Source organism: Ochotona curzoniae, unplaced genomic scaffold (genome assembly GCF_017591425.1).
Source record: "Ochotona curzoniae isolate NIBS_2020 unplaced genomic scaffold, NIBS_Ocur_1.0 contig_1014, whole genome shotgun sequence".
NCBI lineage: Eukaryota > Metazoa > Chordata > Mammalia > Lagomorpha > Ochotonidae > Ochotona > Ochotona curzoniae.
The window spans coordinates 9,903,346-9,926,417 of NW_024464920.1; the positions used below are offsets into that span (position 1 = coordinate 9,903,346).

The 23,072-nt window shown below is 42.9% G+C and overlaps 1 protein-coding gene across 4 annotated transcripts; it reads left to right on the forward strand.

Annotated features, from left to right (window-relative positions):
• The first annotated feature begins 310 nt into the window (after window positions 1-310).
• USP44 (ubiquitin specific peptidase 44) lies at window positions 311-20,374 on the forward strand. Of its 4 annotated transcripts, none has more exons than XM_040980601.1 (6): window positions 311-455; window positions 7,236-8,725; window positions 10,680-10,875; window positions 13,420-13,528; window positions 18,650-18,855; window positions 20,033-20,374. In XM_040980601.1, the coding sequence occupies exons 2-6, from the start codon at window positions 7,307-7,309 to the stop codon at window positions 20,233-20,235; spliced, it is 2,133 nt and encodes a 710-aa protein (XP_040836535.1). In that variant the 5' UTR covers window positions 311-455; window positions 7,236-7,306; the 3' UTR covers window positions 20,236-20,374. The 4 variants fall into 4 exon arrangements, with proteins under 4 accessions (XP_040836535.1, XP_040836542.1, XP_040836526.1 ...); XM_040980608.1 differs by having other exon boundaries at window positions 361-504; XM_040980592.1 differs by lacking the exon at window positions 311-455 and adding an exon at window positions 2,460-2,711.
• The last annotated feature ends 2,698 nt before the right edge of the window (window positions 20,375-23,072 follow it).

The following is a 23,072-nucleotide window of genomic DNA, read 5'->3' on the forward strand; positions in this document are numbered from 1 at the left end:
TTGGTGTGGTACTCCAGGATTCAGTTTCAGATTGAAAATTTCGGGTTTAGGCAACTGTTTGGCTTGTTGTAAAAGACAAGAGAAATCCCATTTTATGGCAAAGAATTTCTAATTCTGTTCATTCATGGGGTATTTTAAGGGACCTTTTGGCCAACACTATAGTAAAAGCCTTCGAGGGGTCTACACAGAAGGAGCCCCGTCTTGGCTTGCCAGGAGGTTACAATGCAAATGAGAGAGAACACCCCAGCTCGGAACTCTGAACAAAAGCAGCGACTGCATAATAATGTACTGCTGGGGTGGGGGATGGGAGCTGGCCGGCCAGCAGTTACTAGGAAGGAAGTTTCCAGGAGGTGAAGGTTTAGGCCGGGCCTGGAAGAGGCCGATCGTGATGATCTGCAGGCGTGGAAGCGGGAGGGCCGTCAACCGAGGCGACACACATCTGCCCTGATTCCAAGGTGGGCCGTGCCTCAAGTATCCAAAACTTCGTTTGTGAGGATTTCATAGGTACGTGTGGGGACGTGACTTGACGAAGCTAGGAAGCGGGTGGAGGAGGCTTTAAAAGTGATCGTAAAAAGCTGAGATTTGATGAGATGGATTTCCAAATAGAAAAATCAAAGGAGAATTATTAGGACACTTAGGTAATAATGCGGTTGCCATCGGGAGGCCCTGGGGTAGAGGAAAGAAGCCAGAGCTCGCCGCGGGAAATTCCTGAGGGAGTGAGTTTCTGGTTTTCACTATTATTCCAAATCACACTGTAAGGAAAAAGCCTCCACAGTTCCCACGGTCGCAGGTAAAAGACCTTAGTGTTTCCACAACGGACTGGCTGGACCCAGGACTTCCTCAGCACGATTTTATGGCATTTTATAAAGGAGAACCAGGGTTTCAAGCCAGGTTGTATTTTGCTTTCAAGGAATCACAGGGGGAAAAAAAAGACATTGTTACCAGACACACTGCAATTTGATGAAATATTTCCTCTTATGGGAAGCTTTCCTTTAAATGCTTTCAGGGCATTTAATTCAGGTGTGTGTGTGTGTGTGTGTGTGTGTGGCGGGGTAAGATTAAAAGACACTTTTTGTGTGTTGAGTGGGAAGGAATGCGCTGGGAACTGATTGGATCAGAACTACTATATATATAAAACAAAAAAAATTTGAAAGCTCTAAGTGTTAAACTATGCAAATACGTTCCTCATGTTTAATCCTTACTTATATGATGAACATTGCATGCACTTGTAATCTTCACATACCTTTTGGGCATTTTACTAAACTTAAATGGATTAGACTGCGTCGCTATTTGTTACCTACCTACGAACTAGTTCCCAAGGGGTTCCTGTGCCCGAACTTCAAGAACTTGAGCAGCCAGTTCATTTCATTTCCGTTGGATGTTTTCCCCCTTTAAACATCTTCCATGCTCATTTTTTGTCTCAGGAACCATCACTCAACTCCTCCCAAGAAGGGAACTGTTCAATTTCAGAGCTTGCCTTACGTATTCCTGGTCTTGGCAGTCAATTGGCATGTTATCAACTTGGCACGTTCGTGTTGATTCTCCAGCGGGTGGCTGAGGGCGAGCTGGCTCAGGGTTGAACGCCACGTTTAGATGTATAAACAGGACCAGGTCCGTTCCCGACCCCTTCACACACACACCCGCTTCTGCACACCAACCCTCTCCTCCTGAGACTCCGGTCTTTGTTTTTGGGACGACAGATGAGCTGACCTGAGACAGGGGCGCCTCTCTGCGTTCTTTAATTCTGTTTTCTCAGGGAAGAGCTTTCCTCCCTCATGGAACTGACCGACCAACGCCGAGTGTGGAGGCTCACAGCCCGGCCCTCCTCGGCGGGGACAATGTTTTCTGGAAGAACTGCTTATGCTTGCCAGGTTGTTTGGGCCCATGTGGAAGACAGCGGTATGGGAGGGAGTTTCTGCCACGGCTGCTGGACGTTGTGGGAGCCGCAGAAACTCACGCAAGGAGCCGCAATGTACGCTCACAGCACGCAGCAAACCCTGGCTTCGCCTCCTCGAGCTCTCCACCCCTTCCCCGCCCCGCTGGCTTCCACAGGTGCGCGGCCGGCCGGCTGAGGTGGCTTTGTCTCGTTCACGCACAGCAGCGTGCGGCGCTCGAGAAAGCCGCTCGGCTTTCCCCTCAGCCTCCACAGGGCCCGGGAGAGACCGGGGCGCGGGTGCCGGGCCCGCGGTGGGGGCGTGCCCGTGGTGGAGAGGGGCGTGGCCTGCAGTGGGGCTGCACGGCCCGTGGTGGAAAGGGGCGTGGCCTGCAGTGAGGCTGCACGGTCCGCGGCGAGGAGGGGCGTGGCCAGCCGCGCAGTCCGAGTTACCTTGCTCAGCGAGGGTGGGCGGGGCGGAGGGGGCTCTGGGTGAGCGCCAAGATGGCCGCCCCCGCTCGGGCTGGACAGTGCATGAAGGGGCACGCGCGCGGCGGCGGTTGGCAGAACAAGGCTCCTAGAGGGAGCGGACGGGAGACGCGAGTTCCAGGGGCCCGGAGGCACCTGGCGGCGTTTTTCCCGTCGCCGAGGGCGCTGAAGCCAGGAGACAGATCATTGACGGAAGAAGAAGGGAACAGATGACAGATTGAGAAGAACCAGCCGGGGAGCCCACGGCGACGAGGGGTTGGGCGAATTTAGAACTGGCGCCCCTGGAAAGTTTCGGTGGGTCGTGCGATGCTGCGGACGGCGTCCCGGTGTCATCAAGCGAGTGCCAGAGGTGCCAGGCTGGGAGAGTGGGCGGCGGCGAAGCTGGGGGGCAGGGAGGATGCTGCGGAGGGGTGGCGCGGTGGGCGCGCGGGCTCGATGGGGTGAAGGCGCGTGCGGCCCGCAGGGTTGGCCCCCAAAGCCCTGGAGGGGTGCCCACAAGACCCTGGAGGGGTGCTCCGCAAGGTCCTGGGAGGGGTGCCCCCAAGACCCTGAAGGGGTGCTCCCCAAGGCCCTGGAGGGGTGCCTGGGGAAGGAGCGAGTCTGGTGTTTGGTGCATGCATGCTCTTAGTTCCCGCCCGCAGGCAGCCCGCACCTGCTGCTTTGAACCATTCCCGCTGGCCCGCCGTGGCGTGGGCGCGCTTGCAGGCTGACCGCCATTGGGAGAGGGGGGACATTAGGAGTCTGTCAGCGCGAGGGAGGAAAAAACCAAAATGCTCAAGCTTAAGTGAAGGTGGGACACCCTCACCATCCTTAATTTTAAAAAAGAAAAAAAAAGGAAAGAAAAACCGAAACATAATTGTTTCAGCTGCAAGTAGGAGGTGTTGGAAATCCTCCTGATAACTGTATCGTTTCTTGCCGTTTTAATGTTGCAAGTTATAAACTGTTGAGTGACTCCTGGGTAACTGACTTCTTCTTCGTCGTCCCCCCTGCTCTGCTCCTCTTTGAAAAGCCTTCTTTAGGATTCTCCGGCTGGTGGACGGGTTGTGAATTTAGCGTGAGAAAACGGCCTCGGAGCATTCGCTTCCCGAGTTTGCGCAGTAGCTGCCTGTAAGCAGTTTTAGGAACATCTTGGGTCTGGAATTCTGTTTTCGAGTTGTCTCCAACACCTGCGTTTGGTGTGAACAAGAAGGGAAAATGAGCAATTTACTTTGATCGGATTTGAAAATCAAAACAGGACTGTTAAGCACCTGTTGATAGAACATTTCCTCATCTCAGTGAGATTCGATATTCAGTTGAGGTGAAAGAGAGTAGAAGCTTTGAAGTTCACTGTCCTTGGGACACTAATCCGCTTATCCTTAATTTAAACATCTTGTCGCGGTTCCCCCTCCTCATTTGGATATCGCTGGGTTTTTGTTTTGCGTGTTTTTTATGCAGGCCTTTAATTACATAATGGTCCAGGTTTTTGGTCCAGTATTACTGTAAATTGCCCACATTGAAATCTAGAGGCATTTTAATACTGATCAAATAGATCCAGGCACAGAGTTTCTGACATCGAAATTTTTTTTTGCTACTTTCATTGTGTGCCAGTTTTGGTTTTCTTCTAAAATGTTGACTTTTTTAGCTTTAAAATGTTGAATAATAATTACAGCACTGTTTGATACAAAATTCAGTAACACCTTTAAGGAACATTTAAATTGAACAATTCTGTTGAAGATTCAGGATAAATATTTGAAGTATATTGTTCCCAGACAGGTGTTTCCCCTCCTCTTCACAGGTTTCGTTCTACAAAGTAAATAAATAAATAAGGTATCATGCACACTGCACCAAACTTGTTCTGCACAGACTTCGATCCTGCTGATGTATTTGGTGGGAGTGTTCGAGAACTTCCTGAAGTTCCTGAAGGCCAAGTGCTGCTTCTATGTATCCAGTACCTGACTTAAGGGCTGACTAGGGGGACCCTGTGAATGTGTTTAGTTTACAGGTGCAGAGAAAGGCACCATTCTGGCTTAACTGTATGAAGGGAAAGGTGCTTTGAGGTGTCTTGCCTTCCTGTTGTGGCATAACCAGTTTGGATGCTGGAATGTGGTGGAGCTGTGTGTTCAAGGGAGATTAGAAAAGCTGGAATCTACTCATGTTAGGAAATACATGGGGGTGGGGAGACCCATTCTCTGGAGTCAGTCACAAGATGGTTTTTGCCTTCCCGCTCAGCCTCAGCGAGTGGCAGGGCACTGAAATATCCTCCTAGGATATGTGGTTACTGAATTTTGAACAAAAGATTCTTGTAAAAGCTACAAATGATAGTCACAGGACTTTGAGACAGCAAAAAAAAAAACTGTAAAGATTTTCATTTTCAAATTTATTTGCAAGGCAGGGTGACAGAGACAGAGATCTGAGAGATCTTCCATCTGTTGGGTGACTCCCCAAATTCCCACAACATCTGGGCCTGATCTAGACGGAAGCCAGGAGCCTAGAACTGCATCTGGGTCTCCCTTTTTGAGTGGCAGGAACCCAGACAGCTGGGGAATCATGTGCTTCCCAGGGGCGTTAGCCGAAAGCTGCATCTCAGACAGTCAGTCCAGGCACTCTGAAGCATGTGCGCCCAGTGGAGCCCACCCCAAGGAATACATTTTTAATGAACTTTCTACATTTTATATATGAAGCATTTGGAATCAGCTTATTAGACCCAAAGTAAAATGTTCAGTGTTTCTCTGGATGACTCCCTCATTACTATGATGTTAGCTGTAGTATGATGATGTATATGTATGTTGGTATAATGTATGTTATGAATATTTTGGAGGGAAATTACTAGTAAGTATGCATAGGGAGGTGGAACTTGGTTTCCAGGAGCTTTAGCCTCCAGTATCTTCAAGATCTGTGTCAGAGACGCAAGGAAAGCCTAGGAAAAGGAGATCCTTTATTTAATGGCAAGTTTCAAATGAGACAAACGTAATTATAGATTCTAGATTGCTAAAGAAAGAAAGAAGGAACCAGAGCATCATGATTGACGTGGAGAGCTGCCAGAGCGCATAATAGGTGTAATGGCCGACCCGAGAGGACCCACAGAGTGAGAGTTCATGGTGTTGATGTGTTCAATAATTTGTTCATTCAAAGATATTGAACCCTTTCTGTATACTAAGCACTACCCTTGATCCTTGGCATTTCACACATCTCTTCAGAGGATGAGCTGCTATTGGGGTTCCCTGAAGTAAATGAAAAATGGAGAACTGCTAATAAGAAGTAGGCATGGTTATGACAATTCCTGTGGAACTATGATAAAGTTACTTTCGTTCTTATCCAAATGCATGAAATGACTGGCCTGGTTTGTAGTTCCTAGGAAGTACTTCCTACTGAAATTCCATTTCTTTCTATAAAAAATGATCACTGTGAAGCAATTGTACTTAAAAATATATATTCTACTTTATGCCCCACATTACTTTGTGTATTCAATTAAAGTAGAAAGTATGTTTATGTAAAATGTGCATGCCCACTTCCTTTATTGGCTCCTATCTCAAGAAGAGCGAAAAAAGAAAAAGAAAAATGTAGACTTATTCACAATGTCATTTGAATGTTAAAAACATTGTAACAGATGTATGGGAAGTGGCTTGTCTAGGATGAGAGTAGAAGAGTATATATTAGGGTGTGCGCTGTGACTTGGCAGTTAAACTACCACCTGCAGTGCCTGATCCATAAGGGCACTTGGTTGGGTCCTGACTGCTCTGCTTCTGATGCAGCTCCCAGCTAATGTTGCTGCAAAAGCAGCAGAACACCAGCAAGTGCTTAGGTCCCTGCACCCACATGAAAGACCTTGGAGAAGTTTCTGCCTTTAACGTTGCCCAGCCCCAGCCATGATGGATATTTTGGGAGTGAGCCAGCGGATGGAAAACCTCTTTCTGTGTCTGTCCCTCTCTGCCTCTACTTCTGTTTCTTTCTAATTATGCCTTTCAAATAAATATTTTTTTTAAGGTATGTTGTGCCTGAATGTGCATTTTCTGGAAGCTAGGGCAAGAATAAAGGCAGACACTGCCATGTGGGTTTGAAGTGTCCCAAGCTGCTAATTGACCTGTTTGCCACAATGTTGTTTCCTAGAATGCATTTTTTTTTTAAAGATTTATTTTTATTATTTTTTCATTGGAAAGGCGGATATACAGAGAGGAGAGACAGAGAGGAAGATTTTCCGTCCGATGATTCACTCCCCAAGTGAGCGCAACGGGCTGATACTATGCCGATCCGAAGCCAGGAGCCTCTTCCGGGTCTCCCACGCGGGTGCAGGGTCCCAAAGCTTTGGGCTGTCCTCGACTGCTTTCCCGGGCCACAGGCAGGGAGCTGGAAGGGAAGCAGGGCTGCCGGGATTAGAACCGGCGCCCATATGGGATCCCGGGCGTGCAAGGCGAGGACCTTTAACCACTTGCGCCACCGCGCCGGGCCCGCATTATTCTTTTTAAAAGACTTCTCTGTTTATTTGAAAGGCAAAGTTAGAGAGAGAATCCATGGTTCAAGTCATTGCTGCTCCACTTTCTGATCCCAGTCCCCCCTGCTGTGCTTGGGAAAGCAGCCAAAGATGGCCCCAGCACTTAGGTTTGTGCCGCCACCTATACCTAGGTGTCGGTGTCGGTCCAGATAAATAAATCATAATGTTAAAAACACAGTGTTTAAAGGGGCCCATCCCATCAGAGAAGGTGGGAGTGAGTTTCCTGAGCAAGGTAGAGGACCCCTTAGAGAAGTCCAGATTAGAGGAAAAGTTAGAGCTGCACAGGAAAGGCAGCTCAGAAAGTAGGAATAGAGGGAGTGAATTTGTCATCTATTATTCTTGGGGAAATACCGCATAAGAAAGATTTGGTTTTTGTTTCTTAAAAATGCACATTGTTCTGCTTAGTTTTCAGGTGCTTGGAGCATTGTGAACTTTGGATTATGTGCTTCTCCAACTGGACTAAGTAAACGTTGACAATGGATAAGTGCAAACACGTCAGTCAGCTGCGGCTTTCCCAAGACCATTCCATCCTCACACCCCAGAAGTGGCACTGTGTGGACTGCAACACCACCGAGTCCATCTGGGCTTGCCTCAGCTGCTGCCATGTTGCTTGTGGGAGATACATTGAGGAGCACGCACTGAGACACTTTCAAGAAAGCGGTCATCCTGTTGCATTGGAGGTGAATGAGATGTATGTTTTTTGCTATCTTTGTGATGATTATGTTCTTAACGATAATGCAGCTGGAGACCTGAAATTACTACGAAGTACATTAAGTGCAATGAAAAGCCAAAATTATCACTGCACCACCCGCAGTGGGAGGATTTTGCGGTCGATGGGTACAAGTGATGATTCTTACCTGTCACGCGACGGCGCTCAATCTCTGCTTCAAAATGAAGACCAAATGTATACTGCTCTTTGGCACAGGAGGAGGATGCTAATGGGCAAAGTCTTTCGAATCTGGTTGCAACAGTTACCCATTAGAAGGAAAAAGCAAAAAGAACAATCTCAGGAAAAAACAGTGACGAAAAGAGAAGTCAAGAAAAGACGACATGAATTAGAGGATCCCGTTAAAGTAGAGCTGGAAAGTGTGCCTCCAAGGAAGAGTTTACGTCTGAAAGGCCTAGCTCAGTCCACCACAGCCGAAATAGTTTCTATTCAAGGGTCACCACAAACTCCGCCATCACCAGCCAAAAATAAAGTATCGTCCACCTCAGAAGATGCACCACTTAAAAAAGGCAGTGACTCCTCGGTTAAAAGAAAGCCAGTAGTAACTCCTGGTGTAACAGGACTGAGAAATTTGGGAAATACTTGCTATATGAATTCTGTTCTTCAAGTGTTGAGTCACTTACTTATTTTTCGACAGTGTTTTTTAAAGCTGGATCTGAACCAATGGCTGACCGTGACAGCTGGTGACAAGCCTAGATCTTATAAGCACCCCCCAGCAACAGATGCTGTAGCCTGTCAAATGAATGAATGCCAAGAAAAGGACATCGGCCATGGTCGTTCCAGACATTCGAGTCTGTCATCCGGATTAAGTGGTGGAGCCTCAAAAAGCAGGAAGATGGAACTTATTCAGCCTCGAGAACCCAGTTCACAATACATTTCTCTTTGTCATGAATTGCACACTTTGTTCCAAGTCATGTGGTCTGGAAAGTGGGCTTTGGTCTCCCCATTTGCTATGTTACACTCTGTGTGGAGACTGATTCCTGCTTTTCGTGGTTATGCTCAACAGGATGCTCAGGAATTTCTTTGCGAACTTTTAGATAAAATACAACATGAACTAGAGACAACTGGTACCAGCTTACCAGCTCTTATCCCCTCCTCTCAAAGGAAACTTATCAAACAAGTTCTGAATGTTGTCAATAACATTTTTCATGGACAACTTCTTAGTCAGGTATGGACTTGTTAAAATGCTGTTTTCATCTTGGGGAAAATTAAGTTATATAGATAGCTTTAACAAAAGTACCTTGCAAGTCAGCTCACTCATTTATAATTCTTCATATGAATCCTTGGAAATAGTTTTCAGTCCATGCTATCAAAAGTTTGGGAGAGTAAAGAGGAGTCGAGAAAAAATTTTCTAAGTTCATAATTCGTATTTGTCCAAAATGCTTAGCATCCAGTGTTGCGATTTGGGGAACTGTTAGATTTGGGAATATCCACTAGACTTTACCAGTTGAACATTCCTGATATAAAAATTCACTCTCTAAAATGCACTGTGTAGTAGGCAGTGTGACACAACCTGCTTATGTATCCTGGACGGCAGCAATGATGGCTGCAGTGCGTGGGCCAGTATACTCATGGGGAAGACCCGGATGAGTTCCTGGTCCCCTGGCTTTGACCTAACCCAGCCCTGGCTGTTGCAGGCATTTGGAGAGTGAGCAACCAGACGTCAGGTTTCATTCATACTCCCTCTGTGTCTCTTTCTGCCTTTTAGGTAGATGAAAAATTAAATGAAATGCTCTAAAATCAGACTTTTTTATGCCAGCATGATATTCTCAGACGTTTGTTGGGGGAGGGCGGGCATTTAAAACTTTACGTTTTTGAGTTAGGGATACTCAGCCTGTATAACATTCATTCTCCGAGGTGTTAAAGATTCAGTCCCAGCAGTAACAGATTAAAGATACATCTGTATTAGGAATGGATGTGCTGCCCATTTGGACAATTAGATTTGAGGTCCAAGGAGAAGAACTGGAGAATTTCCTATAAAGCCAAAGGATCAAAGTCTGAAGGCTTTAACAAGTAGATGGGGAAATTTTAAAGTGAACAAATTGCTTTCATCTACAATAGTCCTAATTGTTTACTTTTATTTCATTTACTACATAAAAGTTTCATTTGTTGTGAAAAGTGAGATTGAAAACTGGACTCTTTGATCTAAGTAATGGGTCTCTATAAGAAATAAATTTTTTTTTAAAGATTTACTTTTATTGGAAAGGAGAATATACAGAGAGGAGAGACAGAGGAAGATCTTCCGTCTGATGATTCATCCATTCATTGGTTCACTCCCCAAATGGCCACATTGGTTGGAACTGGGCCAATCTGAAGCCAGGAGCCAGGAGCTTATTCTAGGTCTTCCACATGGGTCTGAGACAAAGAACCTTGGGCCATCCTCCACTGCTTTCTCAGGCAAATTAGCACAGAGCTGGATTGGAAGTGGAGCAGCTGGAACTTGAACCTGCTGCTGGCAGATTTAGAGGGAGAGGCAGAGACAGAAAGATTTCCATCTGTTGGTCCACTCCCCAAACAGCTTCAGTGACCAGTACTGAGCTGATCTAAAGCCAGGAGCCATTCCCACATGGGTGTTCAGGGTCCCAAGGGTTTGGGCCATCCTCTGCTGCTTTCCCAGACCATTAGCAGAGAGCTGGATTGGAATTGGAGCAGCTGGGACACAAACTGGTACCCGTATGGAATGCTGGCACTTGAAGGTGGAGGATTAGCCTGTTCATCCACAGTGCCATCCCCACCTCCCAGCACTAATTAAAAAAAAAAAAGTTTATTTACTTGAAAGAACTATAGAGAGTGAGGGGCAAGAGAGAAAGAGAGGGGGGTCTTCCATTCCCTGGTTCACTCCCCAAATGCCTGCAACAGCTGGGATGGGGCCAGGCCAGAGCCAGGAGCTTCTTTCAGGCCTCCCACATGGATGTAGGAGTTCAAGCTCTTGGAACATCTGCTGCTGGCACCCTTGTGGGATGCCAGCACTATAGCTAATAGCTTAACTTGCTATACCACAGTGTAATGTAATGCTACATTTTCATGAGAAAAGCTTTTTTACTGGTAATAATCTCTCCTAAGAGGAGTTAATGTCTTAACAGAAGAATTATAATCTGAGGAATGAATATTTTCATTTGCAGGTTACATGTCTTGCATGTGACAACAAGTCAAATACAATAGAACCCTTCTGGGACTTGTCACTGGAATTTCCAGAGAGATACCAATGCAATGGAAAAGATAATGCTTCCCAGCCATGTCTGGTTACTGAAATGTTGGCCAAATTTACAGAAACTGAAGTATTAGAAGGAAAAATCTACGTATGTGACCAATGTAACTGTAAGTAGAAACAGAATATTTGTGCTTTTCTAAGATTAACACAGAAACACAAAGAATTGGAAGACATTATTATTATTTATTATTATTAGAAAGGCAGATTTACAGAGAGACAGAGAAAGATCTTCCTCCACTGGTTCACTCCCCAAATGGCTGCAATGGCTCGAGCTGAGCCGATCCAAAGCCAGGAGCTAGAAGCTTCTTCCATGTCTCCCACATGGGTGCAGGGTCCCAAGGCTTTGGGCTGTCCTCGACTGCATTCCCAGGCCACAAGCAGGGAGCTGGATGGGAGGTAGAGCTGCCGGGATTAGAACCAGCACCCATATGGGATTCTGTTATGTGCAAGGCAAGGACTTTTGCCACTTAGCCACTGCGGCCCAGAAGACATTCCTCAAATAACACTTTTGCAAATAAACTTCTTTGAGTTTACTGAAAAATACTAGACAGTTCTGGGCCCGGCGCAGTGGCGCAAGTGGTTCAGGTCCTCACCTAGCACACCCGGGATCCCATATGGCGCCGGTTCTAATCCCGGCAGCCCCGCTTCCCTTCCAGCTCCCTGCCTGTGGCCTGGGAAAGCAGTCGAGGACGGCCCAAAGCCTTGGGACCCTGCACTCATGTGGGAGACCCGGAAGAGGCTCCTGGCTTCGTATCGGCCATTGTGCTCACTTGGGGAGTGAATCATCAGATGGAAGATCTTCCTCTCTGTCTCTCCTCCTCTCTGTATATCTGCCTTTCCAATAAAAACATAATAAAAATAAATCTTTAAAAAAAAATACTAGACAGTTCTTCTTTAATATCACTATTTATAAACTGTTTGCTTTTCTTTATTGATATTAACCTAAAAGTTTTTGATCCTTGTGACAGTTATGGAGATGAGGGGTTCATAAACTAAGAAATCTACATTTGTTATGTGAAAGAGAATAAAGTAGCAAACATGTTGTGCAATGGGAAACATTGGCTTCTTGAGTTTGTTTTGCTACACCACATATCAAAATCTTGATAAATAGGTTATATGCGTGTATGCACAGGTATGACAGGACATAATGTCTAACTGGGCTGCTGCTGTTTAGATCACTTCATAAAACCAAAGTTTAATCAGAAGCATCTATTGTCTCTGGTTAGTTATGGTGGTTGCTGTGGATCAAGGTAAGCAGCTTGCCACATGTTCACACTGCTGTGTGGAAGGGACCTGTTGGGGTCTTGGGCCTCAGTTGAGGGCGGGACGATGAACCAGCTCAGCGTCTTCTTCATGGAAACACTGCATCATTTGCATCTCCTCCCTCACACTGGCATTTCAGGGCTTATGCTACGTATTTGCAGGAATTCTCCCCAGCATATCTAACTGATTCTAAGGCTTTCAGTTCTATTCGTTAGATGAAAATGAACATTGAATATTCCAGCACTAAAGAAATTTAAACGTCACTTGATGGTTTTCTAGAATGATTTAAACTAATATTTTTTTCTGAGGGCTGTCTGATAGGAACAGTTGTTGAGAAAAATAGGCCTTTGTTTTTGCTGTGATGTGTTTTTTGTCTTCTCCAAAAGTAAATATGAATAGTCTGTTTGCATCACTGAATCTGAAGGTCAATAGCTGTTAGAAATGCAGACTGTGGTTTTACATGGAGTTTGTTTATCAGCAGGGACCTGACAGGCCTGAAGAGGCTGTTTCAGTAAACAAAAGCAAATATTTTATAAATGCAAGTCATGAAGGTGACAGTTCCCTATCTGGCTCTACTAGGATGACAGGTTTTGGGAGACAATCTAGACATAGGTATAGGACATTCAGCAGCAGCTGGACTCCTGGATCTCAGGGGGACCAACCTGCAGGGTAGACCGCAGGGTGCAGTGGAGACACAGCCTCATGGTGGTCTGAGCCCACCTGCCACACAGGAAGGGCCACCACCGGTGGACCCAGTGTACAAGTTGAAGGTTAGTTCCCTGGACATGCAGAGCAAACTGTAGTTGCAGACAACCTAGCCAGAAGCTGTAGGATAGAATCCTTATATAGAACTCTGGAGAAGTAGAAGGGATAAGTAGAAGAATTCCAGGTTTCATTTGTTTAAAATCTGATGTTAACTGGGCAAAAGTAAAGGCCTGCTCTCTGGGCACTGGCCTTGATCAGGTGGGTCCCCAGGAGAGGGGTGGGGCAGGGTGGCTTCAGCAGTGAAGGCTGCTGTCCCTGGGTCCTGATCCATGTCAGTAAATAAACCCACTGCAGAGTTGTTTGGAAAATATATATTTTAAAATGTTTAAGGAAAATTTCAACGTTTTCCCATAAATGGACATAGTCAAACCCACTTTCCAATATAATGGCAGTGTAGTTCATTCTGTTACCTAGTTTACAAGATTATTATTAAACAATGTCCTTAGAAGTTCACCTGTATGAATTAGTTTGCCAGTTGTGTACCAAATATTGCTTAAGGACAAAGCCCCCATCTCTACCCCTTACACAGTTAGTACCTATCCAATGAATTAACTAAATTAATTTACAAAGCTGTCTCACCATTTCCTGTGTCCTTACTTGCTTCTCATTCTTTGACATCACAGCAAAGCGCAGAAGGTTTTCACCGAAGCCAGTTATTCTAACAGAAGCCCAGAAACAGCTGATGATATGCCACCTGCCTCAGGTGCTCAGACTGCACCTCAAACGGTTCAGGTCAGTACTTCCAGTGTTACTGGTTGCCTACCAATGTCACACTTCTCAGCTTGCTCATAAGGTTTTATAATTAAGTAACACATGGCAAATTAACTTTAAATAGCATATACTGAATTAGATGATTTGCGTTATTTTCTGTAAAAAAAAAAAAAATTCATTGTCTTTAGCCTTGACCAATAGACACCAGAGTCAATAATTAACCAACCTAATTAACCTCTCAATCTCTTTCTCAGCAAACTCCTCATATTTTGAGCTAAGGGATAATACTCTTTGTAAATTTAATTATGCTTCTAGTCCCTAATATTCAGCATTTATAATGCATGTATCTCTAAATCTGTAACTAGTAATGCTTTATCCATTTGCTTTGTGGAAAATTTTTGATCAAAGATATACCAGTTCAACCTACAGCACTTATGACAGTAGCTGAAACTTCTGAAATATATTTACTGGAGTGACTTAATTGGCTAATGTTGGTTAATCTGAGTGAATGGTTTTATACTTCGGGTGAATGTTAACCTGAGGAACTCTATTCTCTCAAGGAATTAAAACCCACTGAAGAAGTTACTTCATTGTGCTATGACTAGAAAACCATTGAGATTATATTTCTTGTACATATTTTTACTGTTTTAATAAGAATGCCTTTTAAAAATTCAAGTACTATATTACAGAAAGTCAAAGTACGTCTGTTACTCAGACCCACTCTCGAGAACTAATCACTGTTGACCTAACCATTAGAATTGTTGGTTGGGGCTGTTAAAGTTATGATCACCAGAGGAGGGCATTTGTTGTAGTGAAATCACCCAAGATGTGTAGTGTTCAAGTGGCTGCGTTGAAGTTCCAGCTTCACACCCAGTTTCAGCTTCCTGCTAATGTATGCCCTGAGTGGCAGCAGGTGCTGGCTCAAGGCTTTGGGTCCCCACCATACAAGTAGGACACCTAGAGTGAGTCCCAGGTTCCTGCTTTTGGCCAGGCCAGTCCCAACTCTCAGTGTTGTGGGCATTTGGGGAGGGAACCAGTGGATGGTAGATCTGTGTCCTCTTTTTGCTTGTTTCTTTAATTATTTTTTACTTACTATATTTCCAAAATGGTGGTTGCAGCCATTTGGGGAATGAACCAGTGAATGCAAGATCTGTTTCTCCCTTTCTCTGTAACTTGGCCTTTCAAATAACATAAATGAATAAAAAAAAGTATTGTGTATCACACATCAGCACAGAGCAAGTTATAAGGGAAAGAATAATGAATTCTAATGAAAATTCAAATTTCAATGTAGTATTTATTTACCTATCATAAATAAGAAAAAGTTTATTTATTCTGAATTAATCTTCACAGTAAAATTTAATTCAAAGCATTAACAAGGAAAACTTAGTTTCTAAATTTCAGGTGATTAATTTCTAAATTTCAGGTAAAATACAAACTCAGTTTGTATAGTAATTAATTCACTCTTTGGCAGCTTAAAATCTAGCTCATTCTGCTTTAAAATTCCTACTCTAAGGGCCTAATTGTCATAGAAAGTTAAACTTGAACGATATATTTTGATCATGTGCCTGTTTTTCAGAGTCTAATTGCTGATCTACTCCCCCAAAGTAGCAAAGCAACCATGAACTCAAATCAGCGCCTTCCACATAGGTGGCAGGAAGCAGTTCCGGGGCTCCCCTATCCCTCCTGGGGGACTCCCTGCATCAGGAGGAAGCTGGGGTCAGGAGCCCAGGCGTGGGGTCAGATCCTAGGCATTCCATTGGACATGTGGGCATCTAATCCCTAGACCAAAAGTCTATCCCATGTAACTCTTTTTAGCTATACATTAACATCATGAATAAACTTAATTATAAAATATTAAAGAAATAATCCAAGCTTTACTGATGATTAAGGAAACTACTGCTAGGTTGTAAAACTCTTACATTCCCAGCAAAGGTTAGGGTTCTTTTGTCCTCCTAAGAGAGATATCGAAATAGGGAGCTTGCTGTGTGCTGGGTTAGTTTCTCTGGCAAACATTTTTTGAACATTTCCTTAATCCTGCCCATTTGGGAATTCTTCTGTATATTATCATACTCTTAAATATGTACCTATAGATTTTCTTATTGAATCATGAACATTGTAAAAATATCAAACAAGGGAATGTGAATATTCATTCATGTCACAATGCTTTTTGCATTAAAAAAATCTTTTAATTCTATTTTTCATGAACTTTTTGAAGTATCTACATGTTTTAATATTCGAGACAGTGACTACCTTTGCGTAAAAGGCAAAATGAGTTTGGAAGATGCATACAGGAAGCTAGAAGGATGTAGACAATTATTTTATTTTTATTTTGAATTTTGAATTTTATCATACAATTCCATAGAGCCTAGGATTTCCCCCATCCCAAGTTCCCAGCCCTTGACTGATTTTCCCCATGTTGCTACAGTAGTATAGTCCTTCATAAGGAGTCATATTTCCATCAGTCTGCTATTTGTGTGTCCCGACACTGTTGGTACAGACACTGTCAGACAGTCCAACATCCCATTTAGACAATGTTTCTAAAACCAGCTGTATACTGTGTCCCTGCCAATCCTGTGTTCTTCCCTTTTCCTCCAACACGGGCCACTATGAATTTCTAGCATAGTGTTATACTTTGTGTTATCATTTCATTGCATTTCTATCAGCACAGAAAACTTGGTACCCAATTTACCAGTGAGTTAATGAATATTTCTAGTTAGACATCTTTTTTTTTTTAAGATTTATTTTATTTTTATTGGAAAGGCAGATATACAGAGAAGAGAGACAGAGAGGAAGATCTTCCGTCCGATGATTCACTCCCCAAGTGAGCGCAATGGCCAATGCTATGCCGATCCAAAGCCAGGAGCCTCTTCCAGGTCTCCCACGCGCGTGCAGGGTCCCAAAGCCTTGGGCTGTCCTCAACTGCTTTCCCGGGCCACAGGCAGGGAGCTGGAAGGGAAGCAGGGCTGCCAGGATTAGAACCGGCACCCATATGGGATCCCGGGTGTGCAAGGTGAGGACCTTAACCACTGTGCCACTGCGCCGGGCCCTAGTTAGACATCTTAAGAGGATTTTATACATATTAGTAAGTCAAGATTTCATTTTTGTGGTTAAACCAAAGAGAGAAATATAAAAAATGATATGCACTTCTTGCACCATGCAAGCCTTATTACTTTATGTGCTTGATCCCCCATTTTTAGTAAAGTTTGAGGTATGTTGGATGTAGGGTCCTTTATGCATTTTATAAGGAGGGTGTGGAGAAGATACTGGAATTAACAAGATCAGTTTCTCCTGCTATAGTCACATCATAGAATACTTCTGTGACCCCTGCTTACAGGATGTATGGGGACATTTCCCACTGAACAAGCAAGCAGTTCTGCCAACAGCAGCTCAGCATCCCGCAGCTCCTTCAGCTTCTGCCCACAATCTAGAGTGTCAGATCCAATAGACTGAGAGCTCAGTCCAAAGAGACTGACCTATACTTTGGATGCCCAGGTGTGCTGAACTGATGATAGACCTGTTCTAAAGCTAGCTTCCCATAACCCTTTCTTCAGGCTTGATTAGATTTTAAGAGGAGCTTCCAGAACTCATGAGAACATTTTACATAAGTGTACCCATTTTTCATGGGATAAAGGATGCAAATGAATAGCCAGACAGAAGAGTTGCACAAGGCAAGGCACTAACAAGGGGTGAGGAAGACCTAGTTCTTTGGGTTTCTTACAGAGGCCTCATCACATAGGCACAGTGATTAATGCACTGGCCAGTGGTGAACATCTGTTCTTCAGCCACCCTGCCCTCCCTCAAGGTTGTAGGTGGGATGGGCTGAGCCTCTACTCTGTCATCAAAGCTTGGCTTTCGTTGTGACTGGTTCTCATCCTGAGGCTACCTAAGGGCTGCCAGCTACTTGTCTTCTCGCTAGCACAGCAAAGGCATTCTAATCGCTCATGGTCTCGGGAGATGTCAGGAAATAGATCAGTTGAACAGTTCACAGTAGCAGGGAGGATGTTGAATTTTTCAGTCCAGCAGACAGTGCATTTTGCTCAGTTCATATTTAGTTCTGTACCATTTTATATTCCAAGCATTTCACATTGATATTCATGTTGACTGTCTACACTGCTCTCTGCCTATTTGTCCAAACCTCACTGTTTTAGTAATTCAATGTCATACACAAAGGTTTAGTTAGTTATTTGAAAGGCAGAGCAATAAAGAACTTCTGCTGGTTCGTTCCCCAAATGGCTTTAACAGCCAGGACTGGATGAGGCTAAAGCCAAGAGCCAGGAACTTTATCCAGGTCTTCAATGTGGCTGGCAGAAGCCCAAGTATTTGGCCCATCTTCTGCTGCTTTCCCAAAGCCATTATAAGAAGGCTTGGGTCAGAAGCAGAGCAACTGGGATGCTCTTGTGCTCTGACCTGGGATGCTGGTATCACAGGTGGCAACTCAACCCACTGTGCCACCTAATTTATGTTGTGATCTGTGTCCTGTCTGTGCCACACTACCTCAAATCAGATTGTACTCTTTTGAACTACCATGTATTTTTTTTTTCCTCACACATCCCTAACACATTGTATGTGACTGAGCAATGGGAGGCTCTAGGAGGCATGACCAACACACTGAACAAGCGATAGAATAAGGGAGGTTACTCAGTTCTATCACAAGGGTGTTATGCTTGCTTACACAGTACATGCTCCTAGTTCCTGTATTTTTAGTTTGAAAGGCAGAGGTATCCAAAGGAATTAAGAGGTGCTGCTTTGTTTTCCTCTGTAACTGGCCAAGAAGAGATATATATTCTAGTTCCCATCTTAGGTTATCTGTTCATACTGTGGCAAGACAATAAGGAATTTAAAAAGCCTTCACATCCCTTGGTTTACCTAGTAGGAAAATGTTCTCAGAACATTTCTTTTCTGAGTGATTTTCCTCCCCAATTATCTAACAACAGAAGGTAAATATTTAATACCTGGCAAGGCTTGTTTGGTAAATTTAAATTATTCCATCTATAACCAACTTAACATTGAACAGATCTAATACTTATTGTATGTGCTACTATGTATTCCATACTCTGGGGTCTTCTATAGAACTGTTTAGGCCTCATACATGGTTATTTTCCCTTTGTCTATTTTGATAATTTTACCCTGGTTTGTTCACAGGTGGTCAGGACGTAATAACCGGGAGAAGATTGGTGTTCATGTTGGCTTTGAGGAAATCTTAAATATGGAGCCCTATTGCTGCAGGGAGACCTTGAAATCCCTCAGTCCAGAATGCTTTATCTATGATTTATCTGCTGTAGTAATGCACCATGGGAAAGGATTTGGCTCAGGACACTACACTGCGTACTGCTATAATTCTGAAGGAGGTATAGATAGGAAAAAAAATATTTTACCTTGGTTTAGACTTGGAAATTGGAGTTCAAAATTTAGCAAAGTCTAAATTGGCTGCTAAATCATCTGCAAAACCATTTGACCACTGGTTTCGAAAAGACAAGTGCAGTACTGCTGGTTAAGGGGGGAGAGGGAGGATGTGCAGGAAAGAGACAATATTTCCTCTGCAAGTCTGCAGTACTTTTGATTATTTCATGCCTATAGGGACAGAACAGTGAAGACAATCTTGTCAAATAGTTTTGGCTTTACGATTTGAATGTTAGAATTGGGGAGTTCATCTGCTTGTTCACTTCCCAGGTGGCACAACAGTCACGGCTGGGCCAGACCAAAGTCTGGACCCAGGAGCTCCTTCCAGGCCTCTTCTGGGGCAGAAGGGCCCCAACACTTGGGCCATCTTTCTCTGCTTTCCCGGGCCATTAGGTGGCGATTTGACTGGAAGTAGAGCATCCAAGACATGAACCTACCAGCAGCACAGGCAGTAGTTTAACACACTACACTAAAACAATGGCCTGAAAAAGTTACCTTAAAGACACACCAAAAAGGGCAGGTCCTGTTTACTGGTTTGTGTTAAAAAACGGGGTTTCTAATGAATGAGGAAATCAGATATTTGAAACACACTTTCGAGTTCAAGTTTAACACATTCATTTGCAGTTTCCTTGGTTTCTTCTAGGACAGTCTAGTTCTAACAAAAGGGACTGGAATGAGGTTTCACTTTTTATTTACCTTTTTGGTACCGACTGTTGAATAGACCAAGAATAACCATCATTCCTGCTAACACACAAGCAACAGAAGTAAGGACAAAAGCCTAGATAATTACAAAGCCAATTAATTCAACATTAAACTATCAAGATTGAGTTGCAAATTGTTTGCTTTACAGTATGTTGAACTGTAAAAGTATTAACAGGTAATTTACATCTAGAATGTCATATACTCTGGTTACTCAGACTATGTAACTTACAACTAATTTCACGAATGAAGAGATCTCAAAGTAACACGCTGCCCAAACTATGCAAGTATTTCTCATTGCAGAATGAATTGGCTAGAAAATGTTCTTATTTAGCAAAAGCTTAACTTCACTAAAACTTAATACCCTTTATATTAAAAGGTCCTAAAAATCCTTTATAAATATCCTATTTCTGTGCTTCACTCTAGGATTCTGGGTACACTGCAATGATTCCAAGTTAAACATGTGCACTATGGATGAAGTATGCAAAGCCCAAGCTTATATCTTGTTTTATACCCAACGAGTTACTGAGAACGGAAATTCTAAACTTGCGTCTCCCGAGCTCCTGCCTAGTCTAAGCCAGTGTTCCAATGAAGAAGCCGAGACCTCTTCTAATGAAATCTTTAGCTGATCCCGAGACAGTGGGGTTTCTTCTTGTCACTTGTATATACTTTTCAAAGCTGACTTAGGAGCTTCCTTTTATTTTCCTTATGAATCAGCGCACACATTTATACGTTTTGTATCTGAAGAGTCTTATAAAGTATAAGAACATGTATCAACTGTGACTATTTTTACGTACTTTGGAGTTTTAAGCTTTTTAATGTTTACCTCAGACTAGTGTTATACCTCTTATATTGTGTCTTAATTAGCTCAGATCATGATTTTTGTGCAATCATTCTTAAATTCGGGTGGCATGAATTTATCTTTTATAGCCATTTTCTATTCAAATTCCTTATACCTTAATAGATGGAAAATTAGCCACTTCCTTCCATGCTTAACCAAAAAGGAATGGACTTTTGGCCATTTGTCCCTTGAAGGGAGTTACTATTTTCAAGTGAAATACAAAGGTACCCAAGACTCATCAATCACACGGTGTCATAGTCCTGAGGCTTTGAGAAACAGTCCTCATAATGACATGACTTTACTTAATGGAACATTTGCTATTTTGCTATCTTAGTAACTATCTGGCAGTTAAAATGTAAATGCCAATTTTATATATATTATCACTTAAATGAACTTTGGAACTATGGACATAAAAAAATGATGGCTAGGACTTATGATTAGGCAGCAAGTCAGTTGTTTTAAATCAATAAAGCAATTTCCAACAAAAATCTTGAATTTAGCAAACCAGTATTATGTTATGCAGGTATAGTTCATCTTGGTAAGAGTTCATTTTATACCTGCAGTAACATTAGCTCCTCTAGCTTGTATAGCTGGAAAGTTTTACTTCAATGGAATAGGTCTTGACAAAATTACATTTGGGGGTAAGTCTTCGAAACTGCTACCCAGGCTGTTTGTCTAGCACCTCATTTCTTAAATAAGAGCTGTATTTCTTTACTGTTGCTAGGATTATGTGACTGGAGCTCTTAAATGAACACTGGGCTCAGGAATTTAAAACCACCAAAAATTATCTAAATTTGGTTATCAGAAATGTACTGAGATTTTTTTGCTTACTAGATCTCTTTGAAGTCCTACTGTTGCTAACTTAATCAGAAAGGGGGGGAGCCTTCTAACCTCCAGAGTGACATTACACCTCGGGCTAGGTGTCACTAGCTCATTTATTTATCCTTGTGCTTATTAAAGATTATAGCCTATACAATGCTGTTCCTTAGTCATGATCTGTAAGGATAAACTTATTAGCTATTTTTTCTTTAAATTCAGGAAACAGGTCATACAGGGCAGATGATAATGAAATGCAATGAGGATTTATCATTGAATAGACTAATTATTTGTGCCAAAAAATAACATAAATGGCTAGGGTTTAGGACTGTTCACTCCATAAACCCCTATGCAAGCTGTTTACCTCGTCTATTAAATGCATATACCTCATTAAAGATTTATGTGGTCAAGATACCTTGAGTCCAGCTATTTTTTTTTAATTGCATTGGCTACCTTTTAAATGCTATACATTACAGAAATTTTACTCATTTATTCAAAAGGTACAGAAAAGTCTCCCATCCACAATAGCTAGGTCTGGGCCACAGCCCCAACTTACTCTGGACCTCCTAAATGAGCAAATAGGGACAAAAGTATTTGAACCATCAACTGCCTACCAGGAAACTAGAATTAGAAACAGCAAAGGGAATAAACCCAGACCTTCCGAGATAGGATGGAGGCATCCCAGACTAAACTACTTCACCATAAGCCTACCCCTGAAATGTAATACATTTGACAACTAATTTTAATGGGATTAAAAATCTTTAAAGCTACTACCATCTGCAGTGGTATTAACTTAGCTTTAATCTAAAAATATATGGCAAAGTGACCTAGTGCTTTACTTTTTAATCTTAAAAATGACACCTGTATGAAGGAATATTTGGGAGAGTTGAAGGTATGTGAAAAATCTGTAGAAATTACCACTAAAATTGTAATGAAAAAGTGTTAAACACCTAAAACCTGAACAGTAAACAAACTTTAAGAGCTCTCAAACTATAATATGGACTTTTACATTCTGCTAATTTGAGCTAAGAAGAAACAACGGGGGTTTTTTTTGGTTGTAAAATAATTTACTAAAGGCACTATTGTTAAACATCGTAAACAAAGTGATTTCAAGAGATACAAGGCTAATAGGCAAACAGTACAATTGTTTTCTTATGTGACAGCTTTCCTATTTACAGGATCACACCCCTCCCAGCCATTCCAGGGACAGTGACGCCTCTGCTCCCAACAGGAAGGGAGCCCACTGCTTGCAGAATTACATTTGAGACTACTACTCCAGAGGAGCTGTTAGAAAGCTCCAAATTACTCATTCATTGGGGTTAGTGTATAAATTTTTGGACTGAGAAATCAAGTTGCTTCAGTTTATGCCTACCCACAACGCATATAAAAAACAGAAAATCTGACTACAGCCCCACAGAGCTAGCTGCAAGGCTCAAGCCCTATATATCCGTGTGTGAATCAGTGAACTCTGCCACCAGAATCCATCACAAAAAGAAATATTTCAAAGGTAGCTATTGAAGAGTAGCACCATAATAAACAGCCCATATAGCTAAAAACTAGATTGCTTTCCCCAAAAGATTAACATTGACTTACGGCTCTAATGCAAAAAGAACAGCTGTACAACATAACAAACGAGCTGGGTACACAAGTCATGGGTTTTTCAATTGAACACTAAACAAAAGACAAACCATACAGCATCCAAACGGCAATCAAATCTCAATGCTAAGTATACACAAATTAAGGCTTTACCTTGGTACATAACAATTTAAAGTATTAGGGAAGGTAGCTGAAACCTCATTTCCACTTGGA